The sequence below is a fragment of the Maylandia zebra genome, linkage group LG5, assembly GCF_041146795.1.
Source record: "Maylandia zebra isolate NMK-2024a linkage group LG5, Mzebra_GT3a, whole genome shotgun sequence".
In the NCBI taxonomy this organism is placed as follows: Eukaryota; Metazoa; Chordata; class Actinopteri; order Cichliformes; family Cichlidae; genus Maylandia; species Maylandia zebra.
In genome coordinates, this window is record NC_135171.1 from 30,877,121 (window position 1) to 30,891,171 (window position 14,051).

The 14,051-nt window shown below is 39.5% G+C and overlaps 1 protein-coding gene across 4 annotated transcripts in view; it reads left to right on the plus strand.

Moving 5' to 3' along the window:
- ripor3 (RIPOR family member 3) overlaps nucleotides 1-14,051 on the plus strand; it is a 57,071-nt gene that overhangs the window by 34,934 nt on the left and 8,086 nt on the right. For 3 of the 4 annotated variants that reach the window (XM_004547359.3, XM_004547360.5, XM_004547361.3), the window contains 17 exons: nucleotides 145-223; nucleotides 323-346; nucleotides 474-527; nucleotides 868-1,017; nucleotides 4,414-4,477; nucleotides 4,589-4,632; nucleotides 5,432-5,557; nucleotides 7,339-7,484; nucleotides 9,007-9,133; nucleotides 9,363-9,523; nucleotides 9,814-10,050; nucleotides 10,736-10,832; nucleotides 11,636-11,890; nucleotides 11,974-12,119; nucleotides 12,198-12,363; nucleotides 13,365-13,494; nucleotides 13,690-13,854. In XM_004547359.3, coding sequence (XP_004547416.2) covers nucleotides 145-223; nucleotides 323-346; nucleotides 474-527; nucleotides 868-1,017; nucleotides 4,414-4,477; nucleotides 4,589-4,632; nucleotides 5,432-5,557; nucleotides 7,339-7,484; nucleotides 9,007-9,133; nucleotides 9,363-9,523; nucleotides 9,814-10,050; nucleotides 10,736-10,832; nucleotides 11,636-11,890; nucleotides 11,974-12,119; nucleotides 12,198-12,363; nucleotides 13,365-13,494; nucleotides 13,690-13,854 — 2,171 coding nt within the window. The remainder of the gene's footprint in view (nucleotides 1-144; nucleotides 224-322; nucleotides 347-473; nucleotides 528-867; nucleotides 1,018-4,413; nucleotides 4,478-4,588; nucleotides 4,633-5,431; nucleotides 5,558-7,338; nucleotides 7,485-9,006; nucleotides 9,134-9,362; nucleotides 9,524-9,813; nucleotides 10,051-10,735; nucleotides 10,833-11,635; nucleotides 11,891-11,973; nucleotides 12,120-12,197; nucleotides 12,364-13,364; nucleotides 13,495-13,689; nucleotides 13,855-14,051) is intronic. The other variant, XM_004547363.3, reaches the window with a different exon arrangement.

Consider the following 14,051-nt stretch of genomic DNA (forward strand, 5'->3'; position numbering starts at 1 on the left):
AATGTAGCTGTACTTTTCACATCTGCTGCTACATGCAGTAGATGTTTGGTAGTCCCGAGTTGGAATTTCTCAGCTGATATCTGGCAGGTAAAGTTTGTTCATCTTCATAAAATGTTACTTTTAATTGTGTGTTTCTCTCTTCAGGGACTACCTGGAGGGTCACCAAGCTGAGATGGACTTCCTGTCTTCACAGCAGAGAGAGACGAAAAGAAACTCGAGACTGGTGAGGAGGGAGAGAGGAAGAAAGTCTGTGTGTACAAAAATGTGTGCGCCTGGTGATGACAACAGTGCTGATGGTAATTATACTTTTCTGTATTTTCAGGCCTTTCTTTACGATCTGGAGAAGGTAATGTGTTTTCATTTTTTCCTTTTAAGCAAGATCTTATTTTAAGTTATTTAATTTGAATGGATAAGTGATAATAAATGTTTCTCAAGCTTTCAAAGCTCAATATGTTTTTTTCTGTTTTTTACAGGAGATCAGGTCTTTGGAGAGATATATACGACGATTAGAATTTCAAATCAGTAAGGTAAAATTTTGGATTTTAGACTGGTTTTTCTCGGCTGTAGTTGAGGTTGATAAAAAATCTACTAAAGCCTTTGTTTTGTAGAAAAGAGTCTAACTCCATGCAAGCCTGGTGATTATCTTTCTGTCAGTTACTCAGATGTATTTCTATGGTATGAATTCACTAAACTATTACTCAAAAGCTTTTAAAAGCAGCAGATGAGCCACCCCTGTCGCACAGGGAGACACTTTGTGCTGCACACTGATTAACCACCAGTCTAATCCGTTATGTAAAAGAGGGGGAAAAATGTTGATGATGATGTTTGTTGATGTTGTTACTCTTCATCTGTTCCATGCCTCTGCAGGTAGAGGAGCTGTATGAGACATATTGTATTCAGTGGAGATTGTGTCAGGGAGCGGTCAACATGAAGAGAGCCTTTTCACTGTCCCAGTCCACCAGAGCCTCCAGAGAGAGTCTGCTGGAGCTCAACCGCAACCACAGACACAGCCTGCAGGTAGGATCAGTGACATTTTGGAAAAGTATTTTTGGAAAATCACAAATGTTCTTTGAAGTTTCTAAAAGTTCAAACTAGCTGGAGATGATGTTGCACAAAAAAGGGTATTCATGCCTCGTTTGTTTGTTTGTTTTGACAGTTGTCCATGTTCTAGGCACATTGTGTGTAGATTTTTTTTTTTTTATTACACCAGACAATATTTATTCTTCCTCTCTGGCACCTACTGTAGGCAGCAGTCTAGCTTACCATGTGCATTCAAACCTCCCAGAGAGAATCTGTAAACTGGACTGTTTTTGAGACGTACTCACAGCCAAAGTGGCAACCACATATCCATCATGTCCGAGGAGCGCAGTGGCAAAATAAGCCTTTGAATGGTCATAAAGTTTCCAAATCAAATATTCTGACATGTGAGTGATGGTACTGCAGTGATTCTTCTGGTTGCAGCTGCAGGATAAGGGCCATTAAAAGACAGCTGTAGACTCATTCATGCCCTCTGTCGATCTGTGGTTTCTCTTTTTCATAGATTCAGCTTCCAACATATGCCCACATCTTCTTTTTCTCAGCTCCTCACAAACTTTTCTTACTTTCCTGTTTTTTCTTTTCATCATTTCACCCTCAGTGTTTTTGATATCACATCTTTTTTTTTTTTAAACTCTCCTCTGGTCTTACACACACACACACACACACACACACACACACACACACACACCAACCAGATCTTATAAAGATTAACTTATATATGAATGGTGTGCTCATCATTTGTTTGTATACACGGTTGCATGCATGCCTATGTACCGTCCAGCATATACGTTCTTACTTCTCCTTCTATTTGACCTGCACTCAACAAAAGATGTTCAGAGTCTGAAGTTTCTTTAAAGTTAAAATCTCTGACCTCTGCTAAGAGGTTTTTCAGAACTGAACACTCTACTTGGATGAGAGGTGATAACTTAAAGCTCACCTTAATCCTACAAAGCTTGAATAACCTTGTTTACTGAGAATCTTAGGCCACTGATGTTCTTTTCTCCAATAATCATCATCATCCACAAGCTTACTTAAATTTGGGGGTATTATAGGAACAGATGCCTAATTAAGTCAAATACAATAAAAACAACAACAACGAGATTATTAAAATAACAATCATTCCCACTTCTGGGGTGATTCAGAACTTGTGCTTAGGAGTCAATTTCAAAATACAGTTAGCACAACATGTAAATTTCTTGGGTTAAATGTTCTCATGTGTTCTCTGATAGTAGAGGCTGAGATAATAAATACAGTTTTCAGATGTAACAAGATACTTTTCTGTAGGTATTAAGGGCACCACAGCATCACAAACCATTTTACTGCATTTGCCATTGTGATTTTCGCAGGTGAACAGAAACTCCATAGAAGAGCTTTTGTTTTTTTTCTTTCTTTTTAATATCAGCAGCCACTGGAGAATTGTTCTTCTGCACACACAGTTTCTACTGTCCTGGCATATAAGGTCTTGACAGAGTGAGAAGAAAGCCAGTTTTTAAGGATGAAGTCAACTTCCCATAGGAAAGATTAAAGTGTTGTTTTATTACAATTGCAAAAATCTGGGTGTTTGTCTTAAGATTAAGAAAACAGACTGAAGTTTAAGTGGATTGAAGGAGTTAAATGATAAACTGAAGCTGAAACTGCACGCTTGTAATTAATGCTTGCATGCAGGTCACTGTTTTCTAAGAAGACCTTGTTTCCATAATAAAATAAGAGTGAAGTTAAGGCTGTGTAACTTCACTTTTCAAGTCAAATCAAGAACTAAAAATGCCGGCACAATACTAACTCTCTCTTCTTCTTTTTTTCAATTATAAAAGAAGCCTCTTTGGCAGCGTAACACAATAGTAAATTAAATTAGTGACATTGTGTAGGCATCACATAAACATTTTATTTCTTGTTATGTTTGGATTGTGGTGATTGGGGTTTTCCTTCATTTGATCAGCTTTTAAACATCCAAACGTGCCCACCGTGCAATCAGACAGACACATGAGAAACAATGTGACCATAATAAATGGAGATCTGGTAAACGATCTGTTGCATGTTACTTGTATGCTGGCCTCATTATTTAAAACTGACCATATTTAATATGGGCAGGCATGCATCTATATTAGGAATGATGTTAAAAAGTCTTCACTACTGATAAATTGGCCACTTGGTCCTCAGTTTTGGTCTGTGCTATGCGAGGAGGCAGTTTCAGCCCACACAGATGACAAAAGTCTGCTCGACACATGCTGCTTCATCTGCTCTTCTTTGTGGTGAAGTCCAGCTCTTAGCCAGAAAGTCAGCATTAAAATGCAAAAGCATAATAATCCTTTAAAGGTTTCCATAGAGAGAGAGCCAGAATAAATCATTAAATGAGCACACTGTTGTTTACTGGGGTCACTGTTCTTTTACAGTTTGTTTCTTCCCTTTAAGTTAAATTATAGTTGTTTTTATTATTTAGACATAATTCATTGCTACTGTAACTGTGGTTAATAGTTAATAAATGGAAGCTAGACAGATGGAGACACAGATGACAATAACATTTAATGTAATTATTATATTTATTTATATAAGAAAATTCATTTGCATGCATGCATACCTACATTAAATTGTGTTTTTCATCATGTATTAAATATTGCGCTACATAGTGTTCGGCTGGCTTACGCTCAGGAGGTAGTGCAGGTCCTCTACTAATCAGTTAGTAGTTTGATTCCTCGCTGCTCCAATCTGCAGCAAAAGCATCCCTGGGCAAGATACTGAACGCCAAGTTGCTCTGTGATGCGTTCAATGGAGTGTGAAAAAGTGATTGAATGAACAGGTGTGAATGAGGCATGTTGTATAAAACGCTTTGACTGCTCCAGTAGAACAGAAAAGTGCTGTACAAGAACCAGGACATTTATGGTGTTCTGTTAGCATATTGCAAAGTGTGTCAACTTTATTGAGATCTCTTTAAAAAAAAATTGAAAAAAAAAACAAAAGAAATGAGACATTTTTACCTCTGGACATGTCACCTGTGTTAGATGTTAAGAGTAAAAATATACTGAGGATTGCTGATGGTTATTTCTTAGTAATGAAGTGCATAAACCTTTCCAAATATTTTAAAGAGATTTGCTTTTGGCTTTTATTGCCGAAATAAATATTGGCTATCCTTAAAATGGTCGTTTCCTGCGCGCTGTGAGCTGTGAGCACAGTCAAACCTTCTGTTTGTGAGGAACAGCAAATCAAAAGGTAAGGCAGCTAAGGAGCTAAAACAGCCAGACCAGGTTTCAGAGAGTGGATGACTGGGAAAGCTGAACCATAACCTGATGAACTGTGAGTCATGCAATCTTCTGAGAAAATAGACAAAGAACTGTTAGAGAAGATCTTTTATTTTCTCTGTGTGTTTAAACTTCTCTGCAGGACATGTCAACAATGGAAGGAGAGTTAGAAATCCTGCTAGGAGAGCTATACATTAAAATGAAGGGTGCGAACACACACACACACGCACACATGCTTCCTTCAGAGCCCTGAGCAATTTACAGGTTATCAGTGACACACTATCTCCCAGACATCTAACGTCTGCTTTCACTTGCAGGTCTCATCGGCTTCGCTCGACTTTGTCCAGGAGACCAGTACGAGGTTGGATTTTCTATTTAAAAACCAAGAATTTTCAGCATTTGCATGCAAATAACTTAATGTGCAGGACAAGTGAAAGAAACACCATCTATTGTCTCGTCCTTTCAATCAAGCTTTTAATATTTACATTTTAAGTGTACAGCTGAAAGTTCTTTTATTGTTGATGATAGATAGAATTGAATCATTTTGAAATCTGAATCTCTGCCCTGGGGGGGATGTTTTGTTTTTCTAACACCAACCAACAATAATGTCAACATAATTAATTTTTTTTTTTTTACAACAACTTCTGGATCTCATCCAGAAATGTTACTTTGGAGTCCCCCAAAGTACTAAAAAAAAAATAAAAAAAAAGAATTTATATAGAAGATAATTAAAGGACGTTTTGACATTTCTTTTAAAAAAAACTAAAAAAAAATTAAATAAAATAAGATCTCTCTTTATAAGTTCATTTATTTTTGCTGTGCAAAAGTTTAAGAAATGGAAAAAATAAAGCAAACATTTTAAAAATAATGCCATGAAGACTTAATCAATTTAATCTGAAATGCAACAACTATCACTTAGGTTCTTTTTGTTTGTTTGTACTTTGTATTTGTATTTTTATTTGTACTTGTATTTAAATTAACATTTCAAACTATAACGTGCCAAATTTGTTATAAATCCTCCACAAACTACCTGCACTGTCAGGAAAAACAGACAAACTGTGAACTGAACCTTTGGACTCTTAGACCAAAATTACTGACTTGGTTGGTGTTTTATGGTTTCTGGATGATGACGTCGTGTCTTAATGATGTCACATTGACAGGTGTTAGTACGACTGGGCCGCCAGCGATGGAAGATCAGAGGGAGGATTGAATCAGATGATAGTCAGTCATGGGATGAGGAGGAGATGGTCTTCCTCCCACACATTCACCACAACTTTGAGATAAAGGTAATCGGACATGTCTGCAGGTGTACGGCAGTGTAAACACCTATTGCATATTTTTATTCCAGAAATTTGAATACTTCATCTTTTTTGTCCTTTTAGGAATTTTGCTATTACAGTGACCTGTATTTCTTTGGGCTGTAATTTCTTTCCTCTCTGTGTTTGTTTTACTGTTTGTGTAGGGAAAAAAACTTTCTGTGTGTACAGGGAGTGCAGAATTATTAGGCAAGTTGTATTTTTGAGGAATAATTTTATTATTGAACAACAACCATGTTCTCAATGAACCCAAAAAACTCATTAATATCAAAGCTGAATGTTTGTGGAAGTAGTTTTTAGTTTGTTTTTAGTTTTAGCTATTTTAGGGGGATATCTGTGTGTGCAGGTGACTATTACTGTGCATAATTATTAGGCAACTTAACAAAAAACAAATATATACCCATTTCAATTATTTATTTTTACCAGTGAAACCAATATAACATCTCCACATTCACAAATATACATTTCTGACATTCAAAAACAAATCAGCGACCAATATAGCCACCTTTCTTTGCAAGGACACTCAAAAGCCTGCCATCCATGGATTCTGTCAGTGTTTTGATCTGTTCACCATCAACATTGCGTGCAGCAGCAACCACAGCCTCCCAGACACTGTTCAGAGAGGTGTACTGTTTTCCCTCCTTGTAAATCTCACATTTGATGATGGACCACAGGTTCTCAATGGGGTTCAGATCAGGTGAACAAGGAGGCCATGTCATTAGTTTTTCTTCTTTTATACCCTTTCTTGCCAGCCACGCTGTGGAGTACTTGGACGCATGTGATGGAGCATTGTCCTGCATGAAAATCATGTTTTTCTTGAAGGATGCAGACTTCTTCCTGTACCACTGCTTGAAGAAGGTGTCTTCCAGAAACTGGCAGTAGGACTGGGAGTTGAGCTTGACTCCATCCTCAACCCGAAAAGGCCCCACAAGCTCATCTTTGATGATACCAGCCCAAACCAGTACTCCACCTCCACCTTGCTGGCGTCTGAGTCGGACTGGAGCTCTCTGCCCTTTACCAATCCAGCCACGGGCCCATCCATCTGGCCCATCAAGACTCACTCTCATTTCATCAGTCCATAAAACCTTAGAAAAACCAGTCTTGAGATATTTCTTGGCTCAGTCTTGACGTTTCAGCTTGTGTGTCTTGTTCAGTGGTGGTCGTCTTTCAGCCTTTCTTACCTTGGCCATGTCTCTGAGTATTGCACACCTTGTGCTTTTGGGCACTCCAGTGATGTTGCAGCTCTGAAATATGGCCAAACTGATGGCAAGTGGCATCTTGGCAGCTGCACGCTTGACTTTTCTCAGTTCATGGGCAGTTATTTGGTGCCTTGGTTTTTCCACACGCTTCTTGCGACCCTGTTGACTATTTTGACTGAAACGCTTGATTGTTCGATGATCACGCTTCAGAAGCTTTGCAATTTTGAGACTGCTGCATCCCTCTGCAAGATATCTCACTATTTTTGACTTTTCTGAGCCTGTCAAGTCCTTCTTTTGACCCATTTTGCCAAAGGAAAGGAAGTTGCCTAATAATTATGCACACCTGATATAGGGTGTTGATGTCATTAGACCACACCCCTTCTCATTACAGAGATGCACATCACCTAATATGCTTAATTGGTAGTAGGCTTTCGAGCCTATAAAGCTTGGAGTAAGACAACATGCATGAAGAGGATGATGTGGACAAAATACTCATTTGCCTAATAATTCTGCACTCCCTGTATCTTTAACCAGTGGCATCCTTTGTTTTAGGTGACGGAAGCAAAGGGTTTGAGCTGGCTGCTGGTTGGCATGGTAACGTGTGCAAGCGCAGACTTCTTTGTGGCAAGGCCTCAGGTGATGTTGGTGGACATCACGGAGTTGGGAACCATCAAACTGCAGCTGGAAGTGACCTGGAAGTACGAACGCAGACTTCTTACACACACACATGAAAACAAGATAAAGATCTGATTTGAAACTAACCGATGAGGTGATGACGATGATGACAACTCTGAAATGCTGGTATTTCCTCTGCTGTGATAAAGGGTGAAGTGGGAATAACCAAAATTCCAAAAAGGAAATGAGAATAATTGGATGACAGATTGAGGAATTTTAATCTGCAGCATAAAAAATATTAAAGTTTTAGCTGAACTTTTGTCCTGACCTCTCCATCATGGCTCCACTTTTTGTCCTGCTGCTGGTGTAGATATCATGTTCCATGAGACACATGAATGATAAGTGCAGCTGGTCCACGCGACCGCATCAGAAACGTTCCTTTTTTCAGTGAAAGGTGGAATGAAGAGATGACAGATTTTACTACTGGATAACAAGTCGTGTTTTTTCCATTTATTTCTCAGCCAACGTAATTTCTTCCTTTCTTTCTTTTTTTTAATTTCAGACTTTTTTTTTAAATAATTACTTTTCCAGATGCTCACAGATGTAAAACCAGAGAAAATATCAAATATAACAAAGCAGGCAACAACAAATGATGTTACAGATTCACATCCACTCGTCCTGCTGAAGCTGTAGCTGCTGTTTTCTTCATTCTCAGCCTCAGTCTCTGCCGCACCTCTAACCTGAGCCAGCTGTTGCTGAGCAGCTGATTGAATACAGAATGAACATTTTACTCACACACACATACACAGTAACACACGCAGACGCACTCCGCTGTGCCCTTGCACCATGACAGATCACATTTCAGGCTTTAGAGGGGCCAGGTGGAGGACGTTTCACAGATCCTCCCCCTGGAGAGATGGAAAAATCACACAAAGCTGTACAAGGCTGCCAGACACACACTCACACACAAACAAAAGGCTGCTGTGGCCATACGCACACATACACCCACTATGCACCTCTGTTAAGCTAAAAGATAAGTAACATTTCACTGCTTTCCCTTCGTTTCTCTTATGCATATAAAATGTAATAATGTGACAAAATGGGTTCAGCAAATACAAAAAGATGGAAAGAAAATGATTCACTGAAAGCTCAGATTAAGAAGAGAAACGATTTTTAGCAAGTCGAATGTTTTTTATTTTAAAAAACATTCATGCTCCAAAACACTTTTTTTTATCACATCTTTTTGATTGTTAATGATTACGTTTTTAGTCAAATACAATTCAGAATTATAGCTTTAGCATATTATCATATCAACTTGAGAAGCACTGCACTTTTTGAGGAAACCACCCACTAATAAAACAGGCCATGAAAATTACAGAAGCAGTTAGCGCTTCACTTTGTGAAATGCTTCTAAATGTGAGGAAAGGTAACCAAAAAGCCCACAACAGCATAAAACGTTGCAAAACTCTGAAAAGTAACTCATTGAACAGACTGCTAATGATCATGGCCAGTTTAATACCAAATAGATAAAAACATATGTTTATGCAGTGCATATCATACAGTTTGTTGTGCAGTGTATAACCTTCTGTGTGCTAACACCTGCAGTCCATTTGACGGCACTGAGAAGCTGAGGCCGCTGTCTGGAAACAAGCAGTCAGTGTCCAGCAGAAAGAGTTCAGTGTACAGCTGGACGGCACCGAGCACCCCCTCCTTCACTGAGAAATACTTTATTGTACGTATGTGTGCACACACATGCACGCACTCAGGGGTTTTATTAATGCAAAGCACATGTACTGGTAGCAGGATTCAGCATCAACCTTTTCATCCAGTTCTGTTTTTATTCCCCGTTTTGTTATATTGCCAAATTTGTTTATCCTATATCCTAAGTTTTTCTTACATTTTTATGTAAATAACTCAAATTCATAGCACACTCAGACTGTTTATCCTATTACTTTTTTCAGTCTATGGTGCGTGAGCTGCGGGATCAGGAAGGTTCTCTTCCATCTCTGGTGCCCAAAGGTCATCCCAACAGAGGAGGAATGTCTCTGCTCAGCTACCTCTCCAACCCTTCAAACACCTCTATCGCATCAAGCCACAGTCCTCAGAGCCCATACACCCCGAGGTATGAAGTATGAAGTTAAAAGGGTTCAAATGAAGGGAGCACAGTGGCTACAGAGACAATACGTGTTAGGAATATTAACTGTTTTGTATTCATCAGCTATAAAGCAGTGTTTAACAGCATTTTTGGATTGTTGCTGTACAGAATAAAAAACCTTATTTCAGATGTAAATAATAAGCGTAAGAAGTTAGTGCAACCATTCTGGCTTTATTACACCGTTTTATTTGAATGTGGTGGGAATTATCCAGCATAATTATTTTAGTCAAGACTGCTTTCTGGTCAACTGTCCACAGTCTCTCAAGGGCTCACAGCTACCCTTTCAGCCCGAGTCGAGACACCAGTCTGGGAGGAAGTCGGACTCAGCTGTCGCTCGGAGAGGAAGAATCCCTGGAGATCTCAACAGAGGAGTCGGAGACAAAGAAGAGGGTGGACAAGAAGGTAGACGAGGAGAAGGAGGAATGGGGAGTTGTGTTAGAGAGTCCATCCTTACCAGAAGAAAGTAAAACAGACTCCCTTATGACCTTACAGAGGTGAGGATTCACTCAAGAGAATACTATGTTTAAATATGTTTTTATTGGTTCCCAGAAGCTAAGAATTGGTTACATGTGAAAAGCAATTCAAGGAATACAGGCCACAACTACAGGAGTGAAACAGCATGTAACTGAGATGGAGGGAAAAATGATATATAATGATTGTGAGACAACCAGAAGGTGAGGAGGAAACGGAGCAAAGGCAGGAAGTACAACAACAAGATATATCTAAGCTTAAAGCTTTGTGGTAAGCAAAGTTACAATACAGGATACAATATTTAACTTACAAGGGGAAAAAAACAGCTTTTTAAAAGATGCAAAACCCCACAATTTGAGATGAATTTCTTTTTTGAGTCAATACTCTCTTTATTGATAATACTTGTTAAAGCTTCAAATGTAAAGTTAACAATGACAATGATTAACAATGACAAGAGGTACTCCTAAAAGAGCCTAAAACAGGAACCTTCCTGTTGTTTATCTGTTCGTTATCTATTCTGGTGTCATAAGAATGGCAAAAATCCATTTTAACAATCACAGGTGAAAGTCAGAACAGAGGACGAACTATGACCGTACCAGCCCGGTAGCTTGATGCAAAGACGCCTTAAACTTGGCCAGTGGAAGAGGAACAAACAGACTAGCACAGTACTTCTGGACAGTAATAATAATGTTTTTACCTTTAATGCAGGTCGAGCACTCCAGACATCCTGAGAAAGAACACATGTGGAGAAGCAGAGCCTGAGACCCACAGCGTAGCCCCAAGTCAGGACACAGTCACTGGGCAGGTAAAGAGCCCACACTCGGGTCATAGAAACACTTTGCTGACAGTCACTTTCACACTGCAATGGTAAACGATAATTAAAAGTCAAAAAAGCAGCTGTAGCTGTTGTTTTGATGTCCTTGACCTAGCTTTCTACTTGTTCCAGAGTTCTATTTAAATGTGGGCTTGAGGGGGGTTGTTTTCACTTTTAAAAATAACCTATTAATATATCCTATCTAACAATGACTGTACTTTCAGTGTCGGTTTCAGTGATGATTTGTCACAATTGGATCTGCTGCTGTGTTTTGTAATTGTATATAAGAATGATACACGAGTGGTGGCGTGAACACTGTGGGAACCCCTGAGAAAAGGCACAAAACATTAAATGCAAAGACAAGACAATTGATTTACTGCTGTTTCGCTTTAGCAACTAATTGTAACAAATTAGAGTTAAAGATATTTCAGAGTCAGACAAATTTCGACCAGTTTTCTTAAAAGAAGACAAAGAACTGAGTGCATCTAAGTGCTTGACTGCATGTTTTTCACTGAGGTGAAAAAATGTATTTATTCAACCTTCAATAAGACATGAAGCATTTTTGTGGTCGCTTTTTGCAGTTTTATCTCATTTCATGTGGCCTTTTCATTTTTCAGCTTTTGTCATCTCTTTTCTGCTTGTCTGTGTTATTTTCCAGCTTCTCTCTTTTCTTCTTCTTTTCTTCTCTCGCTGTCACAGCTTGTTGAAAACGTGTCCTTCTCGGTTTTGTCACCTCGTGTCTCTTTCGTCTGGTCTTCTCATTTTTAAACTCAGTTTTTCCTACTTTGTCCCAGGACTCCACAGATTGTGAGGAATACTCTGTCACAGCCTTGCCAACACCACCTTCTCAAACCCCAGCTGCACCACAAACCTCCCCTGCAGCAGCTGCTCCGAGGCTGGCTGTGAGCGGGGTCCAACGTCATGCCCAGGCGCTCAGACTGGGAGCCATTATTGCAGAGCTGGAGAAAATATTACAGGATCAGAGCTGTGCTGACAAGGAGCTGAGAGCATTGGAGCACCAGATACTGCATCTAGCCACCATACTGAAGGTTTGTATTTATACAAAAACTGTAGAAACACCTGTAAACACACATGCTGTGAGTGAACCTTCTCTTTCCTCATGTCTTACCAGAACGACCTATCACTGCTGAGAAGCTCATCATCAGAGGAGACTCTGGCTGTTGAGGAGGTGCTGGGTAGCTTTGACTTTCTGTCAAACGACCTGAACGGAGATGATGACGCCTCTTGTTTGGGAAGCCTGAGACTGAAGGACAGTGGGTGAGTTCAGAGACAGAAACTTTAGTCCGCAGCGACCTGCAAAAAGCCTGATCTATGCATACTTTCTTTTCCCATTAGCATCAGTTCTTTCCAGCAGAGCACGCTGAGGAGTCATGGAATTCTCTCTCAAGGCAGCCAGTCGGCTTCTGAGGAAGAGCTAGTCATCACTCCTCTGACCTCTGGAAACTGGGGTCTTGATCAAGCTCTGGAGACTCACCTGGATATCTGTTGCATCCTGCTGCAGGTACAGAATCTTCATTTTATTTTCAGATACGTGCTCACTTTACTTGAAATTTCATACTGAGATACACACAAGGGGTCCAACGTCTTCCCCTAAGCATTTCACATTGCTCTCTTTAACAATTTCTTCCGAACAATGCTGTTCATGTTTTTGTAGTAAGTTTTTAGATAAATACATAAATCAACAGTAACATTGTTACAGTAAACCATGTCTCATACTCATAGTTTATTAGTACCTAAAACATGACCCACAGAAAACTGGCAAATAGAAAGTGGAATTAGTAATCAAGTTATTATATGGGGGGGTTCACTCATAAGCGACTATTTGTCATGTGGTGCAGTGTGGATAGTGGATAATTTAGCAGACCCAAATGCAGACATGTGAAGGCTGAAGTTGAATTCAAAGCGATTATTTAATTTTGAAGTTCAGAGATTAATAAAAGTCAAAACCAATAATCCAAAGACAGTTCAAAGTCCACAATCCTTATGTAAACAAGCACAGGCTAAACAGAGCTAGAGGACACAGCTATGGGGATGACGCAACAAAAAACAAAGGAAGATTGAGGTGATATATTTGCAAGAGGTGATGAGAGAGGAGGAAAGACGTGTGGGACTTCAACACAGCTGAAGACAGTAGCAAAATAAAACTGGGAAAGTAACACTTGATACAAGAAAACATCGGCGCAGAGGAGTAGGGTTAACACGGGGGGGCTGAACAAGACAGGCGAACATAGAAAGACAAACACAGACTCAAACACTGATACAAGACTGGCACAGAACAGAACATAAAAAGGGAACAAACTAAATCAAAACGTCTATAATAACTAAAACAAATACTGAATCCTCGTGACCATGACAGCATTTGCTTGTTTAGTCTGATGGCAACCACTTACACCGTAATCTGTTTCTTCCAGTGTACTGGATTACAAAATCCCTGACTCTCATTTATGTCAAACCTCCAACTTACTTTTCTAAATCAAACAAATGTGAACTCTGCTTCCTCAGATGATAAGAACGACCGACTTCACCCCGTCTAGAAGGGAGCTGCTGGAGGAAATGTCTCTCCAGGCTGAGGTCCTGGACAGAATCAGCTGTCTGCTGCTGGAGAAGAATGACAACATCTCTACACGAGACAGTTAGTGGAAAATCTGTAATCTAAGAACCACATCTGCCGTTAATGCATGAAACAAGGCACATTCTTTTATTCACATTATTTTCAAAGCAAATGAGTAATAAATTGAGATTTTTTTTATTATAATTATCAATTTCACATTTTCAATAAAAACCTTGTCCAGGTTCTTACAGTGATTCTCCTTTTGTTTATCCTCAGTCCTTCCTAAGGCCCAGAGAACGAGGGGTCTGCTGTTGTTCTGGGAGGAGTGTGTGCACGACAACAGCTCTCCTTTCTGTTGCCACATCGACAGCTTCACAAAGACACTGAAGAAGCGTTACACACACAAGGTGAAGGCCAAGCAGCCCGGCCAATCAGAGAAAGGTACAAAAGCACCTCATCGCCTTAACTACAAATGCTTGAACAAGTCTCACCCCCTTTTTTTGCTCAACAGTGGCCCCTATGACCATGAGTGTTAATTAAAAGACAACGGGACATCCAGTCCCGATCAAAAGTTTAAGACCTCTTGAAAAATGGCAAAAAATCATATTTTGCACGGTTGGATCTTAACAAGGTTCAAG